We start from the raw sequence: 26,955 nt of genomic DNA on the forward strand, positions 1-26,955 counted from the left end.
ATCCAAAGGTTAAAGGCCTACACCCCTGCATCTCCCCAATCTCCTGTTCTACATTCTCCCAGCACTGCAATCACAGCATCTACAGCAAAGGTACAGCACATAAGCAGTCATGAAACATATGACATTCCTCCTTGTGTCCAACCACACGCTTCTGCTCAGCTTACCTCCTCAGTTTCACCCTCTTCTTCTTCCTTTTATGGCCGACCACCCATCCGCCTGGAGTTTCCAGCCTTTGGCGACGCTTCAGAGACGGCGGATGTTCTTAACTTCATCGAACAGTGTGAAAACTATCTGGAGATCAGACCACTGCCCAGCCCAGAACTGTTAGGAACCCTCAGCACAGTACTACGAGGACCTGCTCTGAGCTGGTGGAAGGCAGAGAAAGGCAAGGTGAAGGACTGGAAGTCTTTTAAACAGGCATTTATGGCGGCTTTCTTACCGGATGACTACCTCACAGAAGTGGAAGAAAACTTAAGGTCTCTGGTACAGCAGCCTAGTCAACGCCTTAGAGACTTCGCCTATGACTACCGCGCCCTCTGTATGAAGTGGAAGCCTGATATCTCCGAGGAAGAACTAGTGGGTCGAATCCTGAACAACATCAACCCAAGAGTGGCAGGATGTCTGAGAGGAACAGTGAACACCGTGGAACAGCTGGTGAAGATAGGTTCTAGGGTGGAAAAAGACTGTAAGAGCTCCAAAGACTATTGGCAGAAGGTGGACTCCCAGTACAACAAGGAAAAGAGTCATAAGAAGGCAGGTGAGCGAGTTCTTGCAAAGCACGCAGCGGGACTCTCCATTGCTCAACCTCTGGCAACTCCTTCGCTTCTCCTGGTTCCAGTAACAGTGCAAGGAAGGAAGGTGAATGCTGTGCTCGATACAGGAAGCTCCTACACGTTGATGAGGGAACATCTATGGAGGCAGCTCTGCGAACAGGAAGTCAGGTGTGATGTTCCTTCTCCTCAGAAGTTTGTTATGGCTGATGGGAAAACACACCAGGCGCAAACCCAGAGAAGGCTTCATTACATCTGGCACACTATCGAATGTGACCTGGACACATACGTCATGAGCAACTCTCACCTGGCGTTCCCTCTGATCGTGGGGCTGGACTTTTTAAAAGCCACAGAAGCCACCTTGGACGTCGCACGCGGGGAGTACGGGCTGAAAACAGAGGAGGGAGTCACTTATCATCCCTTCATAATGTCCCAACCCCACTCTGCGCCATCTAAGTCTGCTCAAAGGAGACACACTCATCTCCCGGCTACAGCTACCCTGTATCTAGCCTTACCTGTGACTCCTGATGATCTCCTATGTGCGGAGGAAAACTTAAAAAGTGTGACATCATGGGACACCGACAACGAAGAGGAGCTGCTGAAACTAATGGCCGCTTGGCCCCGCACCACCTCCAACATCTTGGGCAAAACAGCATTAGAGAGACACAGAATCACTTTATCTGACGACACCCCATTTAGATCCAGAGCGTACCGAGTATCACCCTTAAAGAAAAAAATTATAGAAGATCAAGTCGACCAGATGCTGAAGGACAACATCATCGAACCTTCATGTTCGTCATGGTCGTCACCTGTTGTTTTAGTACCTAAACCCGATGGGACTTACCGTTTCTGTGTAGATTTTAGAAAATTTAACAGCAAGACCAAACCTGATGCATATCCAATGCCTTTAATACACGACATCATTGAATCACTGGATGGCGTCTCCTGGTTCTCAACGTTGGATCTGCAATCTGGTTACTGGCAGGTGGAGATGGAGAGAGACAGCTGTGAGAAGACCGCCTTCATCACTACCAAAGGTCTGTTTCAATTCCGGTCCATGCCCTACGGACTCAGAAACGCAGCTGCAACGTTCCAACGACTGATGGAGAAAGTTTTGGCGGATCTAAGAGGAAAATATTGCTTTGTCTATATAGATGACATCATTATCTACTCACAATCACTAGAACAACATAGGATGCATCTCAACGCAGTATTTTCCAGACTCACCCAAGCCAATCTCTCCCTCAACATGAAGAAGTGTCATTTCTTCAAAAGGCGGCTGAAGTTCCTTGGTCACGTCATCTCTGAAGAAGGTGTGCAGTTAGACCTGGAGAAAACAAAGGCGGTGGCAGAATATCCTCCTCCGCAAGACTTAAAATCTCTTTAACGTTTTCTGGGTCTCGCCGGCTGGTATAACAAGTTCATTCCCCACTTTGCAGACATAACAGCTCCATTAAATAATTTAAAAAGGAAGGGAGTAAAATGGGAGTGGACCAACGAATGCCAGAACAGCATGAATGTCATCAAACACGCATTTCAAAACCCACCAGTACTAATGCAACCAAACCTAAATCTGCCATTCCAATTGCACACCGACGCCAGCGAAGTGGGCCTGGGAGCCATCCTCACCCAAACTTCAGCAGAAGGAGAACGAGCAGTAGCTTACGCCTCACGAATGTTGAGAGGAGCTGAGCAGAATTACTCCACATCAGAAAAGGAGTGTTTGGCCGTGGTCTGGGCTGTAGAAAAATGGAGGCACTATCTAGAAGGTCGTGCTTTTGAGGTCTTTACCGACCATGCCGCCCTGTCATGGGCCTTCAACTGCCCGAAAACCAGCTCTCGTCTCACCCGATGGACGTTACGCCTACAACAGTTCGTTTTTACAGTACATCATAGAAAAGGCTGCTTAAATCTGGGACCAGATGCGCTATCCCGGGCGCCCCCGCCGTTAAAAGTGGGCACAGCTCCATGTCTCGCCATCACAACCTCTAAATGTTCATCCGACTTACCAAACGACCTGTGCGAGATAACTCAAGCTCAACATGAGGACACCACCATCACGAAGCTGCTCTCGAAAGACCAGCCACGAAGCACAAGAGAGCAGAGGGTCTCTTTCGAACATCACCAAGGGGCGTTATATCGCCGGGTACCGGTAAGACACGGAGAAAAATTTCAACTAGTTGTCCCCCAGTCATTAATAAAAAACTTTTTACACTACTATCATGACAATCCCTTGGGAGGACACCTGGGGCAACTAAAAACCCTGCTGAGGTTACTAAATGTGGCATGGTGGCCCACGGTGCGGAAAGACGTCTGGCACTATGTGAGAACTTGCAGCGTGTGTCAACAGTATAAAACGGAAAACACTAGACCTAGTGGGCTACTACAGAGCACGGAGGTTCCGGAGCCTGGACACACCGTGGGATTGGACATCATGGGTCCTTTTCCCCGAAGTTAAAGGCAAAATGAATATCTTTTAGTTGTGGTAGATTATTTCACCAAATGGGTGGAGATGTTTCCCCTCAGGGATGTAAAGACGCCAAAACTGGTGAAGGTGCTAAGAGAGGAGATCTTTACTAGATGGGGGGTCCCCAAATATCTAGTTTCCGATCGAGGTCCCCAGTTTACGTCTCAGCTACTGGCACACCTCTGCCAAACTCTGAAGACAATGATCGCTTCATACGTCGGGGACCATCACCAAAACTGGGACCAATGGTTACCAGAGCTCAGATTCGCCATCAATACAGCCCAACAGGAAACTACGAGAAAGACACCTGCAGAACTCACACTGGGTCGGCAACTAAAAGGGCCACTCGAAAGGCTCATGAATCACCCTCCAACACCTGATCACACCGCCTACTCACTACTGGACAGACAACGACTTATCATGGAGGAGGTGAGACAAAGAGTAAAACAACAACAGTCCAAACAAGCTAGATACTACAATGCCCGGAGAAAAGATGCGCACTTTCAACCGGGAGATCTAGTTTGGATAAAAACTCACCCACTCTCCTCCGCAGCGAAAAGATTTTCTGCCAAGCTAGCGCCCAAGTGGGAGGGACCAGCAGAAATAAAAAACAAAAAGGGACCAATTAACTACACTGTATCTTGGGGCAATCCACAAAAAACTGATATAGTGAACGTGGTTAATCTAAAGCGCTTTTACGGACAGTCTCCTCAGACGCCGGAGGCTTGGGGGGGGGGTCTATGTAGCGCAGCCACATAAAAGGGCATTTTAACTAACAGGGAAATGGATTAAGGAGCTAATGCTGCTCACCTGTGCTCGTAAAATTGCCCGATCTGGTTTTATTTGTCCCCATTGACAGTGTTGGTCACAGGGTAAGCTCTCGCGAGCAGGCGCGATCGCAGCGCGAGAGAACCCGGAAGCGGCGTCGGGTCACGTGTGCCGGTATAAAGCCGGAACCGGCAAGTGGCTCGGTACGGAGAGATTTACCTAGCGCGCTGTTTTTTCTGAGAGAGAGTTTGTTTGATGGTTCTAAAGGAGTACTTTTCCCCGGTTGGATTATTCCTCATAGACACTTACAATTCACCTCTCGTTCCGTTGCTCGAGCTCCCGGATTTGTCATCTATAACGGTGAGGCCGAGCCAATCTCTCCCGTGCATCATTTCACACACTGCAATATCATTACTCTGGACAATCATACACGCACTCACACACCCGCATACATCTTACACATTGTTTATATTTGTATATATTTTGTATATATTGGTTTTTGGTGCACCATGTTTGTTTGTTTGTTTGTTTGTTGGTTTAATACACTTTGTTTTGGTTTATATATAGTTATTGTGTCGCGTCTTTACTTGTCCTGTCTTGATTGCGCAATACCGGAAGTGTTGTTTAAAAACCCGTATTTTGATTCTCGACCCCGTAGCTAGTAACTAGTAACTAGTAACTAGTGGTTTAATTAAATCCAAGTGTTACAAGATTGTCAGACAATGAAATTTAAATATGGACAACTGCACACAAATTCTGACATTGCTTAGTTTGTGCATTGAGGTTAAAGGACCTTCATCTGTGGAGAAATCCCCAGGTATGTACTGTGAAAGAACAATAACAGTTTGTTACTCTAATGTAAAAACACAATTCTCATGTTGGTAGGATTCCATAACTGCGTACTTGCATGACTATTACGCATGGTAGAAGTTGTTAGGATACAGAAGTTGTGGAGAACACCAGCTTTTGACCGTAATAAAAAAAAATGTAAAAAGATACAGCAAATAATACAGCAAGAATCGGCTCTAAGCCCCTTTTTGTTTGCTCTGGTGATGGACAGGATGACAGATGAGGTAAGACAGGAGTCTCCATGGACTATGATGTTTGCATATGACATTGTGCTTTGTAGCGAGAGCAGGGAACAGGTGGAGGAAAATTTGTTGAGGTGGAGGTATGCTTTGGAAAGCAGAGGAATGAGGGTTAGCCGCAGCAAGACGGAATACATGTGTGTAAATGAGAGGGACCCAAGAGGATCAGTGAGGCTACAGGGAGCAGAGGTAAAGAAGGTGCAGGATTTTAAGAACTTAGGGTCAACGGTCCAGAGCAACGGAGAGTGTTCAAAGGAGGTGAAGAGGCAGGTACAGGCAGGTTGGAATGGGTGGAGAAAAGTGTCAGGTGTGTTGTGCAATAAAAGAGTATCAGCAAGAATGAAAGGAAAGGTGTACAGGACAGTGGTGAGACCAGCAATGCTCTACGGCTTAGAGACAGTGGCGTTGAAAAAAAGACAGGAGGCAGAGTTAAAGGTAGCAGAGCTGAAGATGTTGAGGTTCTCTTTGGGAATGACAAGGATGGATAGGATCAAGAATGAGTTCATCAGAGGGACAACCCACGTTAGATGTTTTGGAGATAAAGTCAGAGAGGGCAGATTGAGGTGGTTTGGACATGTTCAGAGGAGAGATTGTGAATATATTGGTAAAAGGATGCTGAGGTTGGAACTGCCAGGCAGGAGGTCTAGAGGAAGACCAAGAAGGAGAAATAGAGTTGCTTATGGACAATGCTTGCAATTTGAATGATGTTGAAACTAAGTATTGTGAGTACAAAGGGCTGTTAGAAGAGTTTATTGAAAGCAATGTAGATGTGCGACTGTGCTTAAATGTAGAAGAACACGAATGTGATCAGTACAACTGGTATCGGCCCAAATTGTTGTGCTGCACAGAATTCATGGCAAAAGCGGAGTTGTGGATTGCGGACACTAAGAGCCGCTTTAAGATGTCTCAAACATTCAAGGATAAAGTCTCACCAATGGACAGCGTGTCAGTCGTGGCGTCTAAGACACTCACTTCCAATAGGCCTGGAAGTGTAGCCATGGGATGCATACGAGTACGAGGAGCGCCCGGAAAAGAGCCAAGTTTGTGCAGTTGGTGGAATTCGTTAACCGACAATCAAAAGTATTGTCAAATCCACTCTTTGGAGACCTGGATGTTCCGACTAGTGATAAGAAACACTGCAATAAATCTCCTCAAGGATCCAAGCTAAAAAAGGAAGCAAAAAGAGGCAGCAGCTTTGCAACCGGCGTAAAACAGGTTGGTAAAATTCATAAAGACTTAATTACAGCGTAAGAGTAATAGTGCATTATTTATCAGTGCCTTCACTAAAACTTGTGCATTCTGTGAGAAAAGTCATACCTTAGATGAATGCTATCAGTTCAACGCTAAGACATATAAAGACAAATTGGACTTTTTGAGAAAGAATGGATTTTGCTTTGGATGTTTAGTAAAAGGACATTTAAGCAAAGACTGCACAAGAAGAATCACATGTCAGTCATGCTCAAAGAAACACCCTCGCATGCTACACATTGCCGCACAAGACACAGCTCAGGTAATGGTAAAAGTCGATGAAACTGAAACAGTAAATACCTTGCCAGCTACAGTGAGTCATGAAGTCACAAGTGCCTGTACTGGGACTGGAGACAATTGCCTTCTCTCCATAATACCTGTTAAAATAAAGTCCAAAAAAAGCGACAAGACAGTAGAAGTGTATGCCTTTATGGACCCAGATAGTTCTGCTACTTTCTGCACGGAGTCATTAGCGAGGCGTTTATAAGTTCAAGGCAGAAAAGTTGACATGATGTTAAGCGCCATGAACTCGAAGAAACAAGTAGAAAGCTATGTGCTCACTGACTTGGAGGTTAGTTGCCTGGAAGAAAACACCTTTGTTGAACTTTCCAAAGTGTTTACACATTACATTTAAGCATTTGGCAGATGCTCTTATCCAGAGCGACTTACAAAAAGTGCTTTAATGTTTACATCATTGGATACATACTTACACTGGGTTAACTACGTTAATAACTAAGTGCTATTAGTCCAACACAACTGGGAAGAGGTTTTTACTTAGGTTTTAAAGATAGGCAAAGTCTCTGCTGTACGAACATCTAGAGGAAGTTCATTCCACCACCTAGGTGCCAGAACAGAAAAGAGCCTGGATGAATGCCGCCCTTGATCCCTAAAAGATATTGGGATGAGGCGAGCAGTGCTGGAGGATCGGAGGGAACGTGGTGCAGTGCGTGGTGTAATTAGCGCAGAGAGGTAAGTGGGTGCTGGGCCATTTTTAGCTTTGTAGGCAAGCATCAGTGTTTTGTATTTGATGCGGACAGCTACAGGAAGCCAGTGCAGGGAGCGAAGGAGTGGGGTAATGAGGGAGAACTTGGGAAGGTTAAAAACGAGACGTGCTGCTGTATTCTGGATCAGTTGCAAAGGACGAATCGTGGACAGAGGCAGGCCTGCCAGGAGTGAGTTGCAGTAGTCCATTCTTGAAATAACAATGGACTGAACAAGCACCTAAGTAGCCTGTGAAGAAAGAAATGGGCGAATTCTTCTGATTTTGTAAAGAAGAAATCGACAAGAGCGAGTAAGGTTAGCGATATGTGGGGAAAATGACAAATGATTGTCCACGGTTACCCCAATATTGCGGACGGTGGCTGAAGGAGTGATTTGGTTGTTGTCCAGGGATATCACAAGGTCTTGACCTGGGGATGAGTCACGAGGGATAGTTCGGTTTTACTGAGATTGAGCTTCAGCTGATGAGCAGCCATCCAGAATGAGATGTCTGCTAGACATGCTGAGATCCTGTGAAAACCTGAGTGTAGGAGGGAGGAAAGGAGAGAACAAGTTGGGTGTCATCTGCATAACAATGGTATGAATATCCATGCAATGATATGACCTTACCAAGAGACCGGGTATAGAGGGAGAACAGAAGAGGACCAAATACTGATCCCTGCGGGACACCAGTAGAGAGTCTATGTGGGGCAGATGTACATCCCCTCTATGTTACCTCATATGACCTATCTTCTAGGTAAGAAGCAAACCATTGCCACGCTGTTCGACAAATTCCAAGGCTTGTAAGAATAGATAATAGAATCTTGTGGTTCACCGTGTCAAATGCAGCTGACAGGTCCAGGAGGATAAGGACAGATGACAGTTTAGCAGATCTAGCTAAACAAAAGAGCATCCCAGTCTCAGTAAAAAACATTCCACAACAGCACGACATTAATAAGTGGCCATACCTCAGCAAAGTGAAGTTGTCTCAGATTGATGCTGGAGTTGAAATTCTCATAGGCACCAAAGAGTATAAGCTCCTAGAACCATGGCAAGTAATTAACAGCAGACGCAAAGGGCCATATGCAGTAAATACTGCTCTTGGATGGACTCTAAACGGACCTCTTCGTGAAACGAATGCTGATACAACAGTACAACCATGATTTTCCTGAACGGAATTGTGATAAGGCCGAGTTGTCACAAGAGGATTATCAGTTTTTAGACTCTGTGTCTAACTTTCTGCAGTTTACCGATAATCACTTCTACATCGGTCTTTCATTTAAGAAAGCAGCTATTCAAATGCCCAACAACCACAGCCACGCACTGAATCTTAAAAGAAAATTCAAGAATAACCGCTCTTTTCACGAGGAGTATTTAAACTTCATGAACGACATGTTTGAAAAAGGTCATGCAGTCAAGGTGCCTACACCTCACTTGAGTCGACAAGATGGTCAAGTGTGGTATATACCTCACCATGGTGTATATTATCCTCAGAAGAAAAGGCACAGTCTTTGACTGTGCTGCCAGCTACCAGGGAGTATAATTGAATAGCGAGCTCCTACAGGGACCAGGTATGATGAATTCACTCATTGGAGTGCTTACATGCTTTAGACAAGAGGAAGTTGCCATGATGGCAGATGTGGAACCCATGTACTATCAGGTGAGAGTTCCGAAAAAAGACACAGATTTGCTGCGCTTCCTACAGTATGGTGGCCGAATGGAGATGTAAATCAAGATTTGGTCAAGTACAAGATGGTTGTTCATCTGTTTGGTGCAAAATCATCTCCAAGTGATTCTGCATCCAGTGGAATATCCTGTGAAAAATGTCAATTGGATCCATGGTCCCTCTTTTCCCAAAGAACCAGAGTGTAGATGGCCTAAGAACATTCATGACCTGTCGATAAAGGAGGACGATAATGAGATCAAACATTCAGCTTCAGTGAATCTCGTGAGTATTACAGAGAGCACAGAGGACGTGAGCAAACTGATCAATTATCACTCTGACTGGTACAAGTGGAAAAGATCCGTTGCCTGGATTCTTCATATCAAGGACATGCTCAAACAGAGAACAAAAAAGGTTAAAAGATGTGTAGCTGACACAATGACAGAAAACCACAAGTCTCTGACAATTCAGGACTTAACAAGAGCAGAAAATAAAGTCATCAAGTTCATTCAAGGCCAAAAATTTAGAAATTTCCATGTTGCAAAAGGGTGATGCATTTGTAAAAAAGAATAGTTGCCTCTTCAAACTAGATCCAGTACTGCAGGATGGAGTGCTGAGAGTTGGAGGACGTCTTGGTAGGTCTGCAATGCCCAAGTATGTAAAACACCCAGTCATTATACCTAAAGATTCACATATCACAACTTTAATCTTAAGAGACATTCATAAAAAGGTCGGACATTGTGGAAGGAATTATATGCTCTCAAAATTGGGGCAGAAATACTGTATTACTACTGCTAACTTACTTGTGAGAAAGTTTCTTTCCGGTTGTGACATGTAGAAAGATCAGAGCAAAGACTGGTGAACAAAAGATGTCAGAACTGCCATGTGACAGAGTAACACCAGATCACCCACCCTTCACTAACATAGGAGTAGACTATTTTGGGCCCTTCAATGTCAGACGAGGTAGAAGTAATGTTAAAAGATATGGCGTATTGTTTACTTGTCTGACAACAAAAGCTGTGCATATTGAAGTTGCGCAGTCACTGGAAACAGACTCTTGTTTGAATGCCATTCGACGCTTTGTGTGCAGGAGAGGCCAGGTGTCAATCATGAGAAGTGACAATGGAACAAACTTTATAGGTGCTGAGATCAAATTGCGTAAAGCTATCCAACAGTGGATTTAGTCAAAAATTTAAGGCGTTCTCATGCAAAAGGGGATACAATGGATATTCAACCCACCTTCTGGGTCTCATTTCGGTGGAATATGGGAAAGGCAGATAAGATCAGTCAGAAAGATCCTGAGATCTGTACTGAAAGAACAAACACTAAAGCCCAATCCCAATTCTACCCCTTCCCCTAGTCCCTTAAAACGAAGTGGAAAGGGGAAGGGTTAAAATATTTCCCCTAAGAAATGGGACACCACTACAACACGGTTATACGTCATCATACGTTGTCGCTAGTTCCTAATGTTACGTCAGAGAACTTGCACCAAAGTTTATCACGCATTCCAGAATGTCGCCGTCAGTCATAGCAGTGTGGATTGCAGCCATTTTTTGGCATTTGTCTTCAGCAAATTTTGTGAGACGAAGGAGATGACGATATCTCCGCCACTTAAGTTTGCTGGTGGATCGGGCTGGGGTAAGTACGATGACTGCAAAAATGCAGACTGTTTTGTTGAATTTAACATAGGCAACTACACAGCTCGCTAACGTTAACTGCTAACGGTTACCTGGACATGTAAGTTAAGTAAACTAATGTTTTCGTTTTGTATGCGCACGTTTACATACATTTGTTAGATACATATAACAATAGACAACTGTTGTTTGATGGTTACGTGGTAGCATATTGTTTTCATATGTTTGTACCCTATTATGTATTAACTTTACTCTGTAAATTGTTTACAATCGTACATGGTAGCCTTTTGCAGATTAGCTTTTTTACTTTGTTTTAGGGCGATAAATGACATGTCAGTCCAATAAGGGGATGGAAACTTCTTTGTTACAGGCTGATGGTCCAGTATCATACTGCAGGCTAAACCATAACGTGCCAATTCTGCGGTTGTGGTTTGATGAGGAGCTTGAGTTGAGGCAGGATTTTCACCTAAGCAAAAGAGCCATGAATGCTTTACAGGCACTCTTGCACAGAGAACATGATCATGGCTGGGGTAATCAGCTGGAAACTCTTATCTATGTTTACTGGCTGGCTCATGGACTATCATACCGGGTAGTGTCCAGTGTCCCAAAAGCAACAGTCCACCGTGTAATCCACAAAGTGGCACAAAACATATGGGTCAAACTAAAGAATGTCATCTTTCCACGACCAGAGGAGCTGCAGGCAGTGGGACAAGGATTTGTTGAACTGTCGAGAACCCCTGCATTTAAAAATGTTGTTGGTGCAATAGACAGCACACACATCAGGATCAAACCCCAAAAATTCACCAAAAATATTATATGGTGAATTGTGTATTTCTTTATGGCGCTTTGTATCATTAATGATGCCCAGACACACTTTTTTTATGGTCAATATTGCTTTTTATTGCCTTAAATATATAAAACTTTAATATGTAAATGCCCTTCAGATTACTTAAATAAATATTGCACTTCAATGTATATAAACGTAAAGAAAATAAAATATAAAATGGCATAATAACAAAAAATTGTACTTAAATTACTAACAACAAATGCCTAGAATTATTGAACTTGTAAACAATAGTGCAGCTTGCAGAACTAGAAGAACTTATAATAAAAATATATGAAACACTATTTTTTTAAAACTACATTTTATCAATCATTTTTTCAAAAAGATTAAGGAACCTCTCAGTCTTGGCCTCACTCTCTTTGTGGCGTTTTTGCTCCTTCCGGGACTCCGCAACTAAGAAGTCCACAATGGGATTTGTTTTTCTTTTTTTTTCTGGGTAAAGAATTTAAGGGGCTTGCTATGTCTGTGGGGGCTGCTGCGCTGGCTCCAGATGTATTGGGCAAAGGTGAGGTTTCTGCAGTGCTTGTTGCAGTGGCAGTACCTGGTTCAACAATCTCCTAGAAGATCAAAACAAGTACTTTAGTCCAAAAATGGGTAATATGGTCATATATCATGTGCGATACATACCTTCTGTAAAACAGCTACATTCTGCCCTCAAAACAACAAATGACAGACCATAAAAACATTGTATTTAAAACATTACCATGACGATTGCTGTTGGTTCCTCATCAGTGAGTGATGCAACCACCACAGGAGGGTCCACAGAAGGTCTGGCACCCAACAACTCATGCATGTCATCAAAATATTGACATGTAGCAGCTGTTACCTCTCCAGCATCTGTTCCTGAACCAGTTTTAGGTGTTCTTAAATCCTGAAAAGACACAAGCACATTATTTATATTTGTCTCCTCTCATTGCAGTGCATGTTTTACATTAGTGTGGGTGTGTGGGTGGTGGTGTGTGTGTGTGTGTGTGTGTGTGTGTGTGTGTGTGTGTAGGTGGGTGGGTGGTTGTGTGGTGGTTTGTGTGTGTGTACACACAAATAATGTAAAACAAGCAGTAAAATGACTGCAAAGAATTTAATTGCTATAGTTGTCATAACACCACATTACTTACCTTATATTTCTTCTTTAAATTCTCCAATTTTTTTGATGCCTGTTGGCCCGTCACTATTCCCTCCAACCCCAGGTCTTTTATTAATGTCCTGTTATATATAAACAGCAATAAAATGCATGTATCCGATAGAACAGAAAACAAGCACTGTAGCATGTAGCGATTACTCACTCCCAAAGTTTTTTTGCGCCGCATTTTGACTTTAAAAAAAATTGCTAATTTTCACCACGAAAACGGATGAGCCTTCGGATTTCCTCAGCTGTCCCTATACAGAATATAATACAAAAACAATGCGTTATCAAATGCTCGGTAAACTGCCGTGCTACTGAACTTTTATATTTGTTTGTAGCATGCAGTAAAGTGTACATGACATAAAAATACATTTTTGTAATATCGCGCAATCGGTGCTATCCGCTAGCAAACTTTAGAGATTTTTTGCAAACGTTTCTTTACAAAACATCACAATAAACACAAACACAAGACTAAAATTAATATACATATTATGAAAACTTGTCATAAAAATCATTATTAATGGCAAAAATTGACTTACATTTATGGGTCTGCTTGCTCGAGTGAGCGACCATCTTGAAAATTTCGCTTAGCCCTTCGTTCAAAGTGAGGTCCTAAAAAATCTTCGTTTGGAGGGCTATCTGGCCCTTCCCCTTAGCCCTACCCCTCCAACCAAAAGAGAAATAAGACACCCCTACCCCTTCACGTGAACGCGCCAAACGGAGGGGTAGGGCTAAGTGTAGGGGTAAGGGGTGAAATTGGGATTGGGCTTAAATGATGAGAGCATGGAGACAGGGGGCCTGCATTATAATAGTATGTATCTTACCACAATGGATCTACCAGCATTGTCCACAAAAAAAACAAACAAACAAAAAAAAAACTAAAAGCAACTAAAGGTTCCTGACAACAAAACACATACAACTGTGACAGACTGTGTTCTTTCTGTAGGGTCCAATAATACAATCCCTCTATCAGTATCTATAAGAAAATACAACCCATAAAATTCTCAATATTATCAAAGAAAAAAACAATAATGCAGGAAAAAACATGTCAAAGTAATACAACCAAGATCACAGTAGCCTATAAATCATATGCAGTTAAATACAGTAAGCCTTTAAGTGACAGAGATAGAAATTCATTAATTTATATAATCAAACAAATCATAGTGGTAAACTTACATTTCACCATGTTAGTGTCACTGGTTGCCCTCTATTAAGGGACAGAGCCAGCTCCTCAGATAGGGTGAGGGGAGGTGGTGATGGGCCTCCGACAGTTAGATGAGCTTCAGCCTTCTTTCCATCAGCTACATGACACAAAGAATATACTAAATCATGTTTAATGAATAGTTCAGTGTTCGTGTAATCAAATATTACCTTTTTGCAGAACTTTTTTGTTTTTCATTTTCACTTGGCTTCTGGTTCCAGACGGATTACACCTTATTAAATAGGAAACCATAAATTCCTGGTCAATATACATTGGTATTTTAACCTAAAGAAAAAAATGGCAGGAAAAGTAAATGGTTTCATTTAACTGTCAAAAAGGTGCGGAAGGGGTGTTTAATTATTTTGTATTCAGTGCAGCCGTATTGCCTTTTTTCATTATTATTGGATTGAATTCTTCATATGCGTGCATTAAAACCTCTGAAATATGGCGCGCTCTTTTTTTTTTACTTTGATTTTCCATTTTGACTCGTGAAATCGACGATCCATTGAAAATGTCTTTATGAATGCACCATGCGTGTGTGTGAAGGGGCACGGCGTCAAATTACACACACAAACAACGGCATGCTGACACAGGGAGAGAAAGAAAAGGGATCTTTAACCTCTCTAATGAGACTTTCTTTTGCTTTACAAACGTCTTATAATAAACAGTACATGCACGCTTTGAACACCCGCATAAAACACAAAATAAAAGATGTTGTACGCACACACATGTGGTCACAGTGTTATGGTGAACAATACACAGGTGCACAGATGATTATACCAGTGAGAGATGCGCACTTAAACCAAAAAGGGGAGAAACCAAGACTTGTTCGTTTTTCAAGTCAAAATGTCTTAAAAATCTTTGCACATCTTGCGGAACACTCGCAGACCACGTTACTCGAAATCCGTGGTTTTACTGTATAATCTCTTAATCATAATTTAAGTTTATTTAAACATTATCAATAATAACTCAGGTTACAAGACTGCTGTTAAGCCCTTTTAGTGAAAATGTTTAATAGAAAAGTTCTGTAAAATTAAAGTGCCCCAATTATGCCATTTTCAAAAGTTGCTAATATTGCTTAATGAGTCTCTTAAAACAGGTTTACATGTATGCAAGGTCACAAAACACTTAAGTTTTCTCCAAAAATAGAGTTAAATTTACCCCATTTCTAAATGATTCGTAAACGACTCGTGTGAAGCAGTTGGAAGATTCAGTCTGTCTAAACCCCTCCTTTCCGTTAGCCCTCACTGCTGTGATTGGTCAGATGGCGCGGTCATTTATGATTGGTCTACCGGTACAGCGTGTGTCGGTAAACGAAACGCCCATGACCATAACTGAACGACAGCTCTGGAGACCCGTCAATACATAGAAAAGATGCCGTCGGTTTTACCGCGTAACGACCAGCTAATTTTATATTAACTGTGGCTACAAAAATCGAGGTCTTTTATCTGTGTCGGTGTTGCGGTAAAAGGCCGGTGAGCAAAAAGGAAAACACAAACAAGCAAGGCAAATGTGTATTATACAAAACTAAATAAAGTAAACGAAAAAGGTGCATAATAACCAAACAAAGATATAAAAAATATTTACAAACTATATATAATAAACTATATGTGTGCATGAACGCGAGTGAGTGGAAAATGTCCAAAGTCCGTGTTTATTGTATGTGTGTACATACCAAAAAAAAAAAAAGGACAAACAAACAAGTAGATAAAGCAAACGTGTATTATACAAAACTAAATAAAGGACATGAAAAAAAGGTGCACCACAAACTAACAAAGCTATAAACAATATTTACAAACTATATATAATAAACGGTATGTGTATGTGCAAGTGAGTGGAAAATGGCCGAAGTCCGTGTTTATTGTATGTGTGTTAGAGGAGTATACCGAGTATGGTTCGGTCTCACCGGGGTTAATGAAGTCCGAGAGGCTGATGACTGAAGGTAAGAAGTCCGGGGAATATGTCCAGTCAAAGATAATCTGGTTAAAAGTCTTCGAAAGAAAATGATCCACAGTAATCTCTCCTTCTCTTGTCCAAACAAATAACGGCAGCACTAGTCCACCATTACTACTCATGCATTTTCCAGTGGACTTACACTTCACGTGTGTGTGTGATGCGCAAAGTGCGCATGCTCCGTTCTTTCAAAACAAGGATTGATGAGGATTACTCAAAAATCAATCTTAACCATATACATCAGCCATGTGCTCAGGTACTCACTTCCTAGTTTTATAAATTATCAGCAGTTTCTTAAAGAGACCACTAGATGGCAGTTAGGCAAAAGATTCACCTAAACAATGGCAAACAAAACAGAACAAATGGAGATCACAAAAACTTTGTGAAGTTATGTGGGAAAAAGTCAATAAAAAACACAGGAATGTTTAGTTTTCAATAGTGTTTAATAATGACCCAGTGGTTCAGTTTTTAGAGTGCAACACTGTCTCCAGAGGCTTATATAGGGGACAATCTCATCATCTAGACACACATACACACTTCCATAAATTTGCTTTTCAAATATTTTCATTTTTGTGAAACTGCTTTGAGACAATGATCATTGTTAAAAGCACTATATAAATAAAATTGAAAATTTAATTGAATTTACATGATCCCTCTCTTACCCTGATGCACCCATCACTCTGGAATCATTAGGCCACATGACCTTTTTTCATTGCTCCAATATCAAATCTTTACGATCCCCAGCAAATTCAAATGCAAAATCTGATGGTTCTCGCCATCAAGTGGTTTTCTTATGGACACAACTGTTTAGTCTCAATGCTGTGAGTTGTCATCACATTCTGTGTGTATGGAAATGCTTTATTTCCTTCCACTATTAAACATACTTTTTTTTGTTGTTGTTGATTTTTTTTTGCCATGTAACTTTATAAAAGTGTTTGTGGTCTCAATTCATGATTTTTTTACTGATATTACTTCCAAAAAGTTGATGGTTCAGCACTATCATTCCAAGTATTTGTATTGCTTTATAGCTTCTTAATCCTTTTCCAGTAAGTTCAAATCTCTTGTTTTCTTAGCTTGATGCAGCCCAATAAATTGACCCTTCTGATGAAATGTTGACCGTTTTTTGACCAGAAAGTATATTTAGGAGTGACAGCAATGGATAAATCATGTCCCATATTGTGATTGTGTTATGGATTCTCCCCTGTGTGAAAGCACCGGTGTCTTTTTAATCGAGCTGAATGTCTAAAACTCTTTGCACACTGTGAGCACTGATACGGCTTTTCTCCTGTGTGAATACGCTGGTGTGTTCGTAGGTTACCAGCCATTGCAAAACTCCTCCCACACTGTAAGCACTGATGAGGCTTTTCTCCCGTGTGAATAGACTGGTGTGCTTGCAGGTGCCCTGCCTGTGTAAAACTCTTCCCACACTGTGCACAATGATATGGCTTCTCTCCTGTGTGAATGCGCTGGTGTGCTCGTAGGTTCCCAACCGTTGCAAAACTCCTCCCACACTGTAAGCACTGATGAGGCTTTTCTCTCGTGTGAATAGGCTGGTGTGCTTGCAGGTGCCCTGCCTGTGTAAAACTCTTCCCACACTGTGCACAATGATATGGCTTCTCTCCTGTGTGAATGCGCTGGTGTGCTTGGAGAGAACAGGCTGCAGTAAAACTCTTCCCACACTGTGAGCAGTAATACAGGTTCTCTCCTGTGTGAATGCGCTGGTGTACTCGTAGTTGACGAGGCCTTGTAAAACTCTTCCCACACTGTAAGCACTGATGAAGCTTTTCTACCGTGTGAATATACTGGTGTGCTTGCAGGTACCCTGTCTGTGCAAAACTCTTCCCACACTGCGCGCAGTGATAGGGCTTCTCTCCAGTGTGAATGCGCTGGTGTTTTTGGAGAGAACTAGAATAAGAAAACCTCGTCCCACACTGTGTGCAGTGATACGGCTTCTCTCCAGTGTGAATGCGCTGATGTCTTTTCAGATCACTTGGGTAACTGAATCTCTTCTTACAACATGAGCACTGGTAATTTTGATTCTTCATCTCTTCATGGGATATCTTCTCACTATATAATGTTTTCTTAGTACTTGTGATATTTAACCTTCCTTTAAAAGGCCATATCTTAAAGTACTTTTGGTGGTAAATCTGAGTGCAGTGTACACATCAGGGGCAAGAGAAGACTTGGGAAGATGTTTTATCTGGGGACAAAAAAAATATATTTTTAATTAATTATTCATTAACAAGGTCAGGAATGCTGTGTCACAACTCAGTTTTTTTAGCTGATTGTCTACGATGTTATGTGAAATTGGTCAGATTGATTTGGCTCTGTTCAGATTAGTGTTGGAAACTTTTTTTTTCCTTTGTCAGAGACCAGGAGACGTTGGGATATCTTTTAAGCAGAAGTTACACTTTATTGAAAACTCGCCGTGCATCCCTGTAATCATCCAAGTCTGACTAAAAACTCAGCTCTGGAGAGTTTATACTTTAAGGGGGAGGGATACAAAGAGCTGGAGACATTCTAAACAAACCATAGTGTAGTACAGGAGTCAGCCTGATAATGGCAGTTCCCCAGCCCTGATCTTATCAGTATAACAGTGGCTTTCAAATGCATACAGTAGGTACTAATCTAATCAGCCTGACAGTATCTCCCAGACCTTCACATTATCATAGGGACAAAGGCACAGCCTGGCCTTGAGATTAGCATTCACATTTACTTTGGGACCCTACCCAGTGATCAGGAAGTCCATAAAGACAAAAAAGGTTAATGTCTCAGACACCTGGGCTACCAGACTTGATCTAAGAATGTCACCATCTTTAACTCCAAATGTAAAACCCAATGTACATACCTTTTTCAGTTTATATACTAATTACATTGGAAACTAGATTCAACATTTTATAAATGTGTAATCCTACACTAGCAGCCCAAATCTGACACAACGTTGACCTATCTGCATTGGTTGTGGTGGTAATGATACCGAAGGCTCGCATGCAGCACAACATTTTCAAATTTTTCAACCCATTTCTGTAAATTTCCTTCTCGCTTTATTTGTGCTGATGGATCCCACCCAAAGTGCTATCAGACATTTCACTGTCCTTGGAGTACTGTGCTCCAATTTCATACTGTTAAGATTCTAGAAAGGCAGTAGCGCTGCACTTGGTAGGGAATTTTATTAGACTATGTGTGCCTTACAAAAATTTTGCATATTTAGTTAGAATTGCAGAACTAGGAATGTGTGTACATTCAAGAAAGAACATAATGCGCAGAGAGTAATGGCCTTGATCTATGTACATTGACAGAAATTCGGCCCCAGAAGATGTAACTCGCTCACAAACCAGCACACCACACAGCAGCACAGCCGTTGCTTGTCACATTATGTGTTTTAGGAGTTGTAACGATGAATATAGGATATAAGGATATATAAGGCATTGTGAGAATGGGAACCGTTAACCCTCTCTTGCAGACGTTTTGCGGTGTGTGTAACAAATTTCCAGCGCTGTTTAAATAAACCTCTACTCTTGTTGTGATACAATTCAAAGTGTCCAGAAGTGTCCTATTTGACTGTTACTTCAAAGTTAATCCTGCCGGAGTACCTGCTTGCATCCTGCACTAAATATGCGTTTACCTTATAAATTACTTGACTGTGACCATACAAAACTGTTATCTCTCCTTCTCCTGTCCGTCTCCTCCCTCCCTGTCTGTCGAGAAACACACAGAGAAGCCACAGAGAGTGGCTCTCCACATTGCCACAAAGAATAATAGACCTGCACCTAACCTGAACTAAAAACCCTGAAATGTAACATTTTTGTGCTTAAAAAAAAAAAACCAGTTTTCAGCAAAAAAAGAAATGTCCTTTTTCAGGACTTATTCATTGTTATTTCAATAATAATGTTGTAAAAATCCAAATAACTTTACAGATCTTTATTGTAAAGGGTTTAAAACAATGTTTTCCATGCATGTTTAATTAACCATAATCAAATAATTAACATGCACCTGTGGAATGGTCGTTAAGACCTTAACAGCTTACAGAAAGTAGGCATTTAAGGTCACAGTTCTAAAAACGCAGGACACTAAAGAGACTTGTCTACCGACTGTGAAAAACACCCAAAGAAAGATGCCCAGGGTCCCTGCTTATCTGCGTGAACGTGCATTAGGCATACTGCAGGGAGGCATGAGGACTGCTGATGTGGCTACGGCGATAAATCGCCATGACCGCCCCGTGAGACGCCTAAGACGGCGCTACAGGGAGACAGGAAGGACGGCTGATCATCCTCGCGGTGGAAGACCACATGTAACAACACCCGCACAGGATGGGTACATTCGAATATCACACCTGCGTGACAGGTACAGGATGGCCACAACAACTGCCCGAGTCACACCAGGAACACACAATCCCTCCATCAGTGCCCAGACTGTCCGCAATAGGCAGTCCATGAGGAGGAGATGCACTGCAGTACTTCAAGCAGCTGGTGGCCCAACCAGATACTGCCCGGTACTTTTGATTTTAAGCCTCCCTACATTCAGGGACACATTGTGAAACATTTTTAGTTTATGTCTTATGGTGTTGACTTATGAGTAATTCCATCTCAAATCAACCAATGAAAGAGAAATGTTCCACCATCACCTCTCAGATTTTGCTGATTTTTTCACCAATTGTTGATATTGCCATGAAAATAAAAAAAACCCAATTTTTTTGTCCCAACTCCCACTCGTTAAAAAAATGGCAGCCATCTTAATTGTATGGCCTCAAAGTGCTTTAAGACATGCCACGCCCCTTTTTGAAATCCTTTTTTCCTTGATAACTCACTTGCTATAATGTCATATGGAGATGAAACTGGATATATTTATGTAAGTTTTTATGTAGATTCAGATTCTGCAATCGGAATTTGGCTATCTGCTGTGGTTATGGAGATATTTCTAAAAAAAAAAACATTTTTGGGGGGTAACCCTTTTCGACCCCCCAGAACCCAAGGTCTGCATGTATATATGTTACTCAAAAAAATAGGGGTTACTTCACATCACCTTATCTTGAAAATAAATAAAAACCAGGGGTGTGTTATGCCCCGTTTTATAGAAATCATTAAAAATCAATTGTCCAGGTTTTGCAAATGTTTTACGATTTGATACACATTTTCTATACAGAGAATGTACATGTATCTACACAATAGGCCTTATCTACCAGTAAATGTGTCATTTACATGTCAAACAGTATCCTGTAACTGAACCATTCAGGTTCATACTAATCACTCAAGGAACTTGGTGATTGCATCATCTTTTTCTTGGTGCTAATTAAGTGCAGAATTTATGTTAATTTATTAACTGAAGCTTTCCAATGTAGTTTTTTATCTTTATCACAATCTGATTACAAAGACTTGATGGCAAAGCTTGTCTGTTATTTAGATTCTTGTGACTATATGTTGCACAGGCTTTCGCCCTTCTTATTTTCCGCCGCCGCCATGCTTTTTCCGCCATAAGCGTTTGAAAACAAAGGCACTGCACATGCGTGTTTTACCCATATTCTATCGCAATATTTCATTTTCTTATCATTGCCTAACATTGTACCGGTATTACCGTGGAAGGTATAATCTGGCCCAGCCCTAATCTTGATGGTATATTTGAAAATGCTGATTTGGACCCAGATGACATTGTTCAGTTCAAGCAGTGGAATTCATTATGAGACTTTGTGAAAAATGTGACTCCTGCACAGCTCATCACTATACAGCCAAGGCCCAAGCTGCTTATTTGAAAGAACTGAAAGAGAAACTTCCCATTGGAAAGGAGGCTGTTATCCTCATGGATTTTGCCGAATGTTATTTTTTATTTGTCAGGATGCTGTTCAAGGTTTTCATTGGGATACATCCCAGGTGATTCTGAACCCTTCGTGGTTTACTATAGGGATGGTAGTGAAAACGATGGTTCACTAAGTTGCAAAAGTTTTTGTGTTGTCAGTAATGAAAGGGAACACAATGCTATTGTTGTTCACAAGTTTATTAAGGTTCTCATGAATCCACTGAAAGTTCTTCTACCAAATTTAAATCATGTGCATTACTTCTCAGATGGTGCAGCCAGCCAGTACAAGAATTATATTTTTTTTTTTTACAAATTTGTGGAGGCATTTCCTATCAAAATGACTTTGGTAGATACGAAGTGCATGCCTTTCCTAGTTAATATTATTATTATTGTGTCACTGCAACTTGACAGGTCTCGTACATGTACCTTTTTGTCTTATTCCATGAACTCATTTTTGTGGGCTTTGTTCTTTCAGAATCAGATACCCAGGGTGATGAAAAAAAAAAACTGTGATTAGTCCTTTTAGTGTAGAGAGATGAATAACGTCATTATCAGTCTTTGACTAGACATGCATTACAGAAGAACTTGAGGTAACTTTTACTTTGAAAGCAGCAAATTTTATGAGTATGCATTAAGTATTCTACAGATATTGCAGTACATTTCTGTGTGTCAAATCATTTTATGTTGCAAAACCTGGACAATTAATTTTTGATTATTTCTATAAAACAGGGCATAACACCCCTGGTTTTTATTTATTTTCAAGATAAGGTGATGTAAAGTACCCCTATTTTTTTGAGTAACATATATACATGCAGACCTTGGGTTTTGGGGGGTCGAAAAGGGGTACCCCCAAAAAAAATTTTTCCAGAAATATCTCCATAACCACAGCAGATAGCCAAATTCCGATTGCTCTACATAAAAACTTACAGAAATATACCAAGTTTCATCTCCATATGACATATAGCAAGTGAGTTATCAAGGAAAAAAGGATTTCAAAAAGGGGCATGTCTTAAAGCACTTTGAGGCCAAAAATTAAGATGGCTGCCATTCTTTAACGAGTGGGAGTTGGGACAAAAAAATTGGGTTTTTTTTATTTTCATGGCAATATCAACAATTGGTGAAAAAAAATCAGCAAAATCTGTGATCATGTGGTGGAACCCACTGGTTGATTTGAGATGGAATCACCCATATGAACACACATTTGGTTTGTCAGTCTTAAATCAGCAGTCACCGTGTCTTTAATAGACATTTAATCATTTGATTGAACCTTCACGATAGATTCCAAATAACCAATCTGAGAGCCCACATACTAATGTCAATGGTGCCAAGACCAATGAGCAAGTCTGATACAGACAGAGCACAGATGCCAGCACAGCTATGTAGGGGGGATACATCCAGTAAAACAAATACCTTGTTCACATTGAGGACATGTTTTAGTAATGTTTTTTAAATAGAATAAGTTTTCACATTCACATTTATGTTTACCTGCTCAGAAGCTGCCCACGTTCAGGGTAATTTTAAAACCTGTAAACAGATAAAGACACAAAGTACAAATTATTTGTAAATTGCAAAACCTAAGAGACTAGGCCTTGGAATAAAAATAAAAAAGTAGTGAAGAGCTACGGAGAACTTAATTTCACCACCGTGGAGCTGAGACCTTAAAGCAGCGAGATCTCACCATACATAGTCACAGGGAATATATGTAACCATTTCATTAAAACTAACCACCTGATAACCGTTTTCACAGATATGAGAAGAGAAGCAATGTGTACACACAATCCGGCACTGAACACTGAAACAGCTCACCTCTCACCTGTAGACCTGTAAGGCTAAAAAGCATTAACTAGCCACTGGTCTGCTAACAGGTTTATCATTTTGGAACATATTTTCCATGAACTGTAGTGTAACTGGATGTCTGCATGAACAATCAGTTCTACATGGACTTGTGTCTCCATTACAACAAACAAGAGATCAGGTACATTAGATAACTTCCAGACATTTGATCACTTGATAAAAACATTATTTAGATTATTAAAAAAACAACATCCAAATCAACACAAAAATGTAGAAGGTCCAGGTCAAATACTGTTTACCACTACTGGAGAAATTGCATCTAATGTCACAAAATCATGGTTTATATGATTTTATCATTATATGGTTATGGTGGAAACATAAAATCATTTTACACCCTGCCAAAATAGAGTTAAAGCAAATGAGTTGAGTATTTTATTGCAGACTTTAGCCCGATTCAGACGGGACTAGTTTTACAGGGGGTCGTTAGAGAAATTTCTGTTTCAAAGAAGTACTTTGTGATTTTAATCCTTTCCGAATCTGCCATGTCTGTCTTTCTCTCACACAACGTCTGTAAAAATTCCAGAGCAAATTACCTACTGATTTTCAGCAAACTCGGAGGTCCTCTGAGAAATCTAATCCCGTCTGAATGCGAATGTCTGTGATTGCCGTTTTTTTTTCTTCTTCCAAAACACGTTTTCTTGTGTGTTTTGGTCAACGTGAACTACCGTACTATCTCTAGCGCGCCGATATTCAAGTTTGCGCACCAATAATGGTTGTAGATGTGGACATGTGATCTTGTGCAACGCCCACATGTAAAACACAGACACTCCTACCTCCGAAATAAACACGGAGATGTTAGTCCCGACTAACGAAATGAAATGACAGACGTCAACTAAAAAAAAATTAAAACCAGACGTCGTTTGGAAAACTATCCCCGTCCGAATAGGGCTTATGAGTTTCTCTCTTCAAAGGTTGTTAGCGTGAATAGCAATACTAAGCACATGAGCAGATGTTCATAAAGTTATGGCAATAATAAAACTACTTTTTTACACTATATTCTTTGTTTAAAATGGTTATTAATTTACATTCATCTAAGCTTCACTTTCAGGTGAGTAATACAGTAATAAATAAAACAAAGTCAGGATTTGGTATACTGTCCATTTTTACCCATCATGATTTTTTTTTGTTTGTTTTTTTTTAGTTTTATAATGAAATAACAGCTTTCAGATAATTTTTGATAGAGTTTTGTTTGCTAAAAGATTGTCACAGGTTTGCCAGTGTTTGTTACCGTAGACGCATTTCCAGAAACCTTCTGGCAATAATGAAAAGTCAGCCACTCTTAGTAAACATGTTCACCACTGGGTTGCACAAGTTTGCCCGTAGCAGCAAAATCCCAGCAATCTTTGTTGAAGGGAAACACTGGCCTACAGTTTGCATTCAACGACCAAAACCTAACACCAACTCTGCAAAACCATAATTTCAATTTAATATTATTACATACAAGTTGTGTTCTTATTCTGATTGTTGTGCCTGAGTATGTTAATTAAGGGTTAATGTTTTGGGAAAACTCTTAAACTAAATAGTGCAAGTTAGAGAATTAGCTTGTAGTTTCGCAGACATGTTAGAAAATTTTTTGCCAGAGACACAGGAGATGTTAATTTGCACTTGTAAATAACTTCCCACAGCTGTTTGTCAACAGCTAAGTTTTTTTGTTGCATGAAAATCCCTTTCATTTTGTCTATTGTCTGCAAAGTGTATCCTACATAAACTGCTATCCTTACTCACATACACATTTTTATACCATGGTGAAGTTAGTTTGACGTTAGATATTCGAGCTCCGGCATCCAGATTTCCAAATTGTAGCAGAGATTCGCTGATTTGTAGTGGGGATTCGCTAACAGAGTCCGGCCAAAGCACGTCGCCTACTGCGCTTGTTAGGGACCGTCTGCAAATTACTGTCCGACTAAAATACGGATAATATTAATATTATACACATATTTAAAATAAATAAATGATTAATGAATAATTCTGCATTTTACTTCAATACCGTTCAGGTCATAAGACCTATTGCCTCAAAATCTATTCTAAAAGGTGTGTCCACCTGTCCTGCAGAGGGCACAAACATTTTTTGTCAATATTATCACTGAGTAGTGGAAGCTAGGTTAAGGGCAGAGGTGAGCATTTGTGACCAGCAATATGGTTTTATGCCTAGAAAGAGTACATCAGATGCAGTATTTGCTTTGAGGATGCTGGCGGAGAAGTACAGAGAAGGTAATAGAGAGTTGCATTGTGTCTTTGTAGATTTAGAGAAAGCGTACGACAGGGTGCGGAGAGAGGAGCTGTGATATTGTATGAGGAAGTCTGGAGTGGCAGAGAAGTATGTTAGAGTGGTGCAGGACATGTATGAGAGCTGTAAGACAGTGGTAAGATGTGCTGTAGGTGTGACAGAAGAGTTCAAGGTGGAGGTGGGTCTGCATCAAGGATTGGCTCTAAGCCCCTTTTTGTTTGCTCTGGTGGTGGAGAGGATGACAGATGAGGTAAGACAGGAGTCCCCATGGACTATGATGTTTGCAGATGACATTGTGCTCTGTAGCGAGAGCAGGGAACAGGTGGAGGAAAATTTGGAGAGGTGGAGGTATGCTCTGGAAAGCAGAGGAATGAAGATAAGGGTTGTGCCCTCTGCAGGACAGGTGGACACACATTTTAGAATGGATTTTGAGGCAATATGTCACATGACCTGGAAGGTATTGAAGTAAAATGCAGAATTAGTACATATTCATTATTAATCAAAATGAAAAGTCATAATATTGACAAAAAAAGGTTGTGCCTTCTGCAGGACAAGTGGACACACATTTTAGATTAGATTTTGAAGCAATAATTCGTTTATTTGTTTTAAATATCAATGTTTATAATATTAATATTATCCGTATTTCAGTCGTACAGTAATTTGCAGACGGTCCCTAACTCGCGCAGTAGGCGACGTGATTTTGCCGGACTCTGTTAGCGAATCGCCGCTACAAATCTGGTCGCCGGAGCTCGAATATCCAACGTCCAACGAACTTCACCGCGGTCATTTTCTTCTAACATTTTACCCTGTGCTGGAAAAACTAATACTTGGAAATTTAAAATGATTGTGTACTGAACCATTAACTAAAAACAATTGTGTACCCCCCCGTTTTTAGCTGAACTTACCTCAGACACAACATGCTTGGGGTTTTAATTCATCAAACAGTCTCTGTAAAAAATCCGTCAGTAAGATCTCAGTGTGCAGGCGATTATCGACATGACACAGCAAAACCTGAGGAAAAATATATAAAGCTGACGTTAATTATTAATGCTGTGAGAAAACATTAAAGCCAAAATGCTGAAGCGAATGAACAGCGTGTCAGCAGATAAAGCAGGAAAATACAACCGTCCGCTTCTTCTTTAAACAGCCTCATATTTTTTCTTCTTTGATTTAACTGGCGGGTCGCAAACCGATGTGTTCAGGTGCATACCGCCACCTACTGTCCGGGAGGGTATAACAGTAGGGGTTTTGGTACTTGGGGATTTACTTGTACTTTTCCCTAACGTTCTCATAACGTTTCCTTAACGTCACCTCAAGTGGCGGCCGTTGTTATGTGCTGAAATGCCC

At 41.0% G+C, this 26,955-nt stretch overlaps 1 protein-coding gene and 1 pseudogene across 1 annotated transcript; one reads left to right on the plus strand and one right to left on the minus strand.

The window, feature by feature from the left end:
- LOC128516161 (histone H2B-like) overlaps positions 1-26,955 on the plus strand; it is a 153,807-nt pseudogene that overhangs the window by 15,144 nt on the left and 111,708 nt on the right.
- LOC128516129 (zinc finger protein 239-like) lies at positions 15,287-26,758 on the minus strand. The gene is made up of 4 exons (XM_053490438.1): positions 26,734-26,758; positions 26,514-26,619; positions 23,013-23,051; positions 15,287-17,937 (listed from the first exon to the last, which is right to left on the minus strand). Exon 4 carries the CDS (start codon positions 17,780-17,782, stop codon positions 16,925-16,927), a length of 858 nt encoding a protein of 285 aa, XP_053346413.1. The 5' UTR covers positions 17,783-17,937; positions 23,013-23,051; positions 26,514-26,619; positions 26,734-26,758; the 3' UTR covers positions 15,287-16,924.

This window comes from Clarias gariepinus, chromosome 28 (genome assembly GCF_024256425.1).
Source record: "Clarias gariepinus isolate MV-2021 ecotype Netherlands chromosome 28, CGAR_prim_01v2, whole genome shotgun sequence".
NCBI lineage: Eukaryota > Metazoa > Chordata > Actinopteri > Siluriformes > Clariidae > Clarias > Clarias gariepinus.

Excerpts from the sequence above, each read along its gene's own strand:
- LOC128516129 (XM_053490438.1), bottom strand. The coding sequence starts at position 17,782 with ATGAAGAATCAAAATTACCAGTGCTCATGTTGTAAGAAGAGATTCAGT.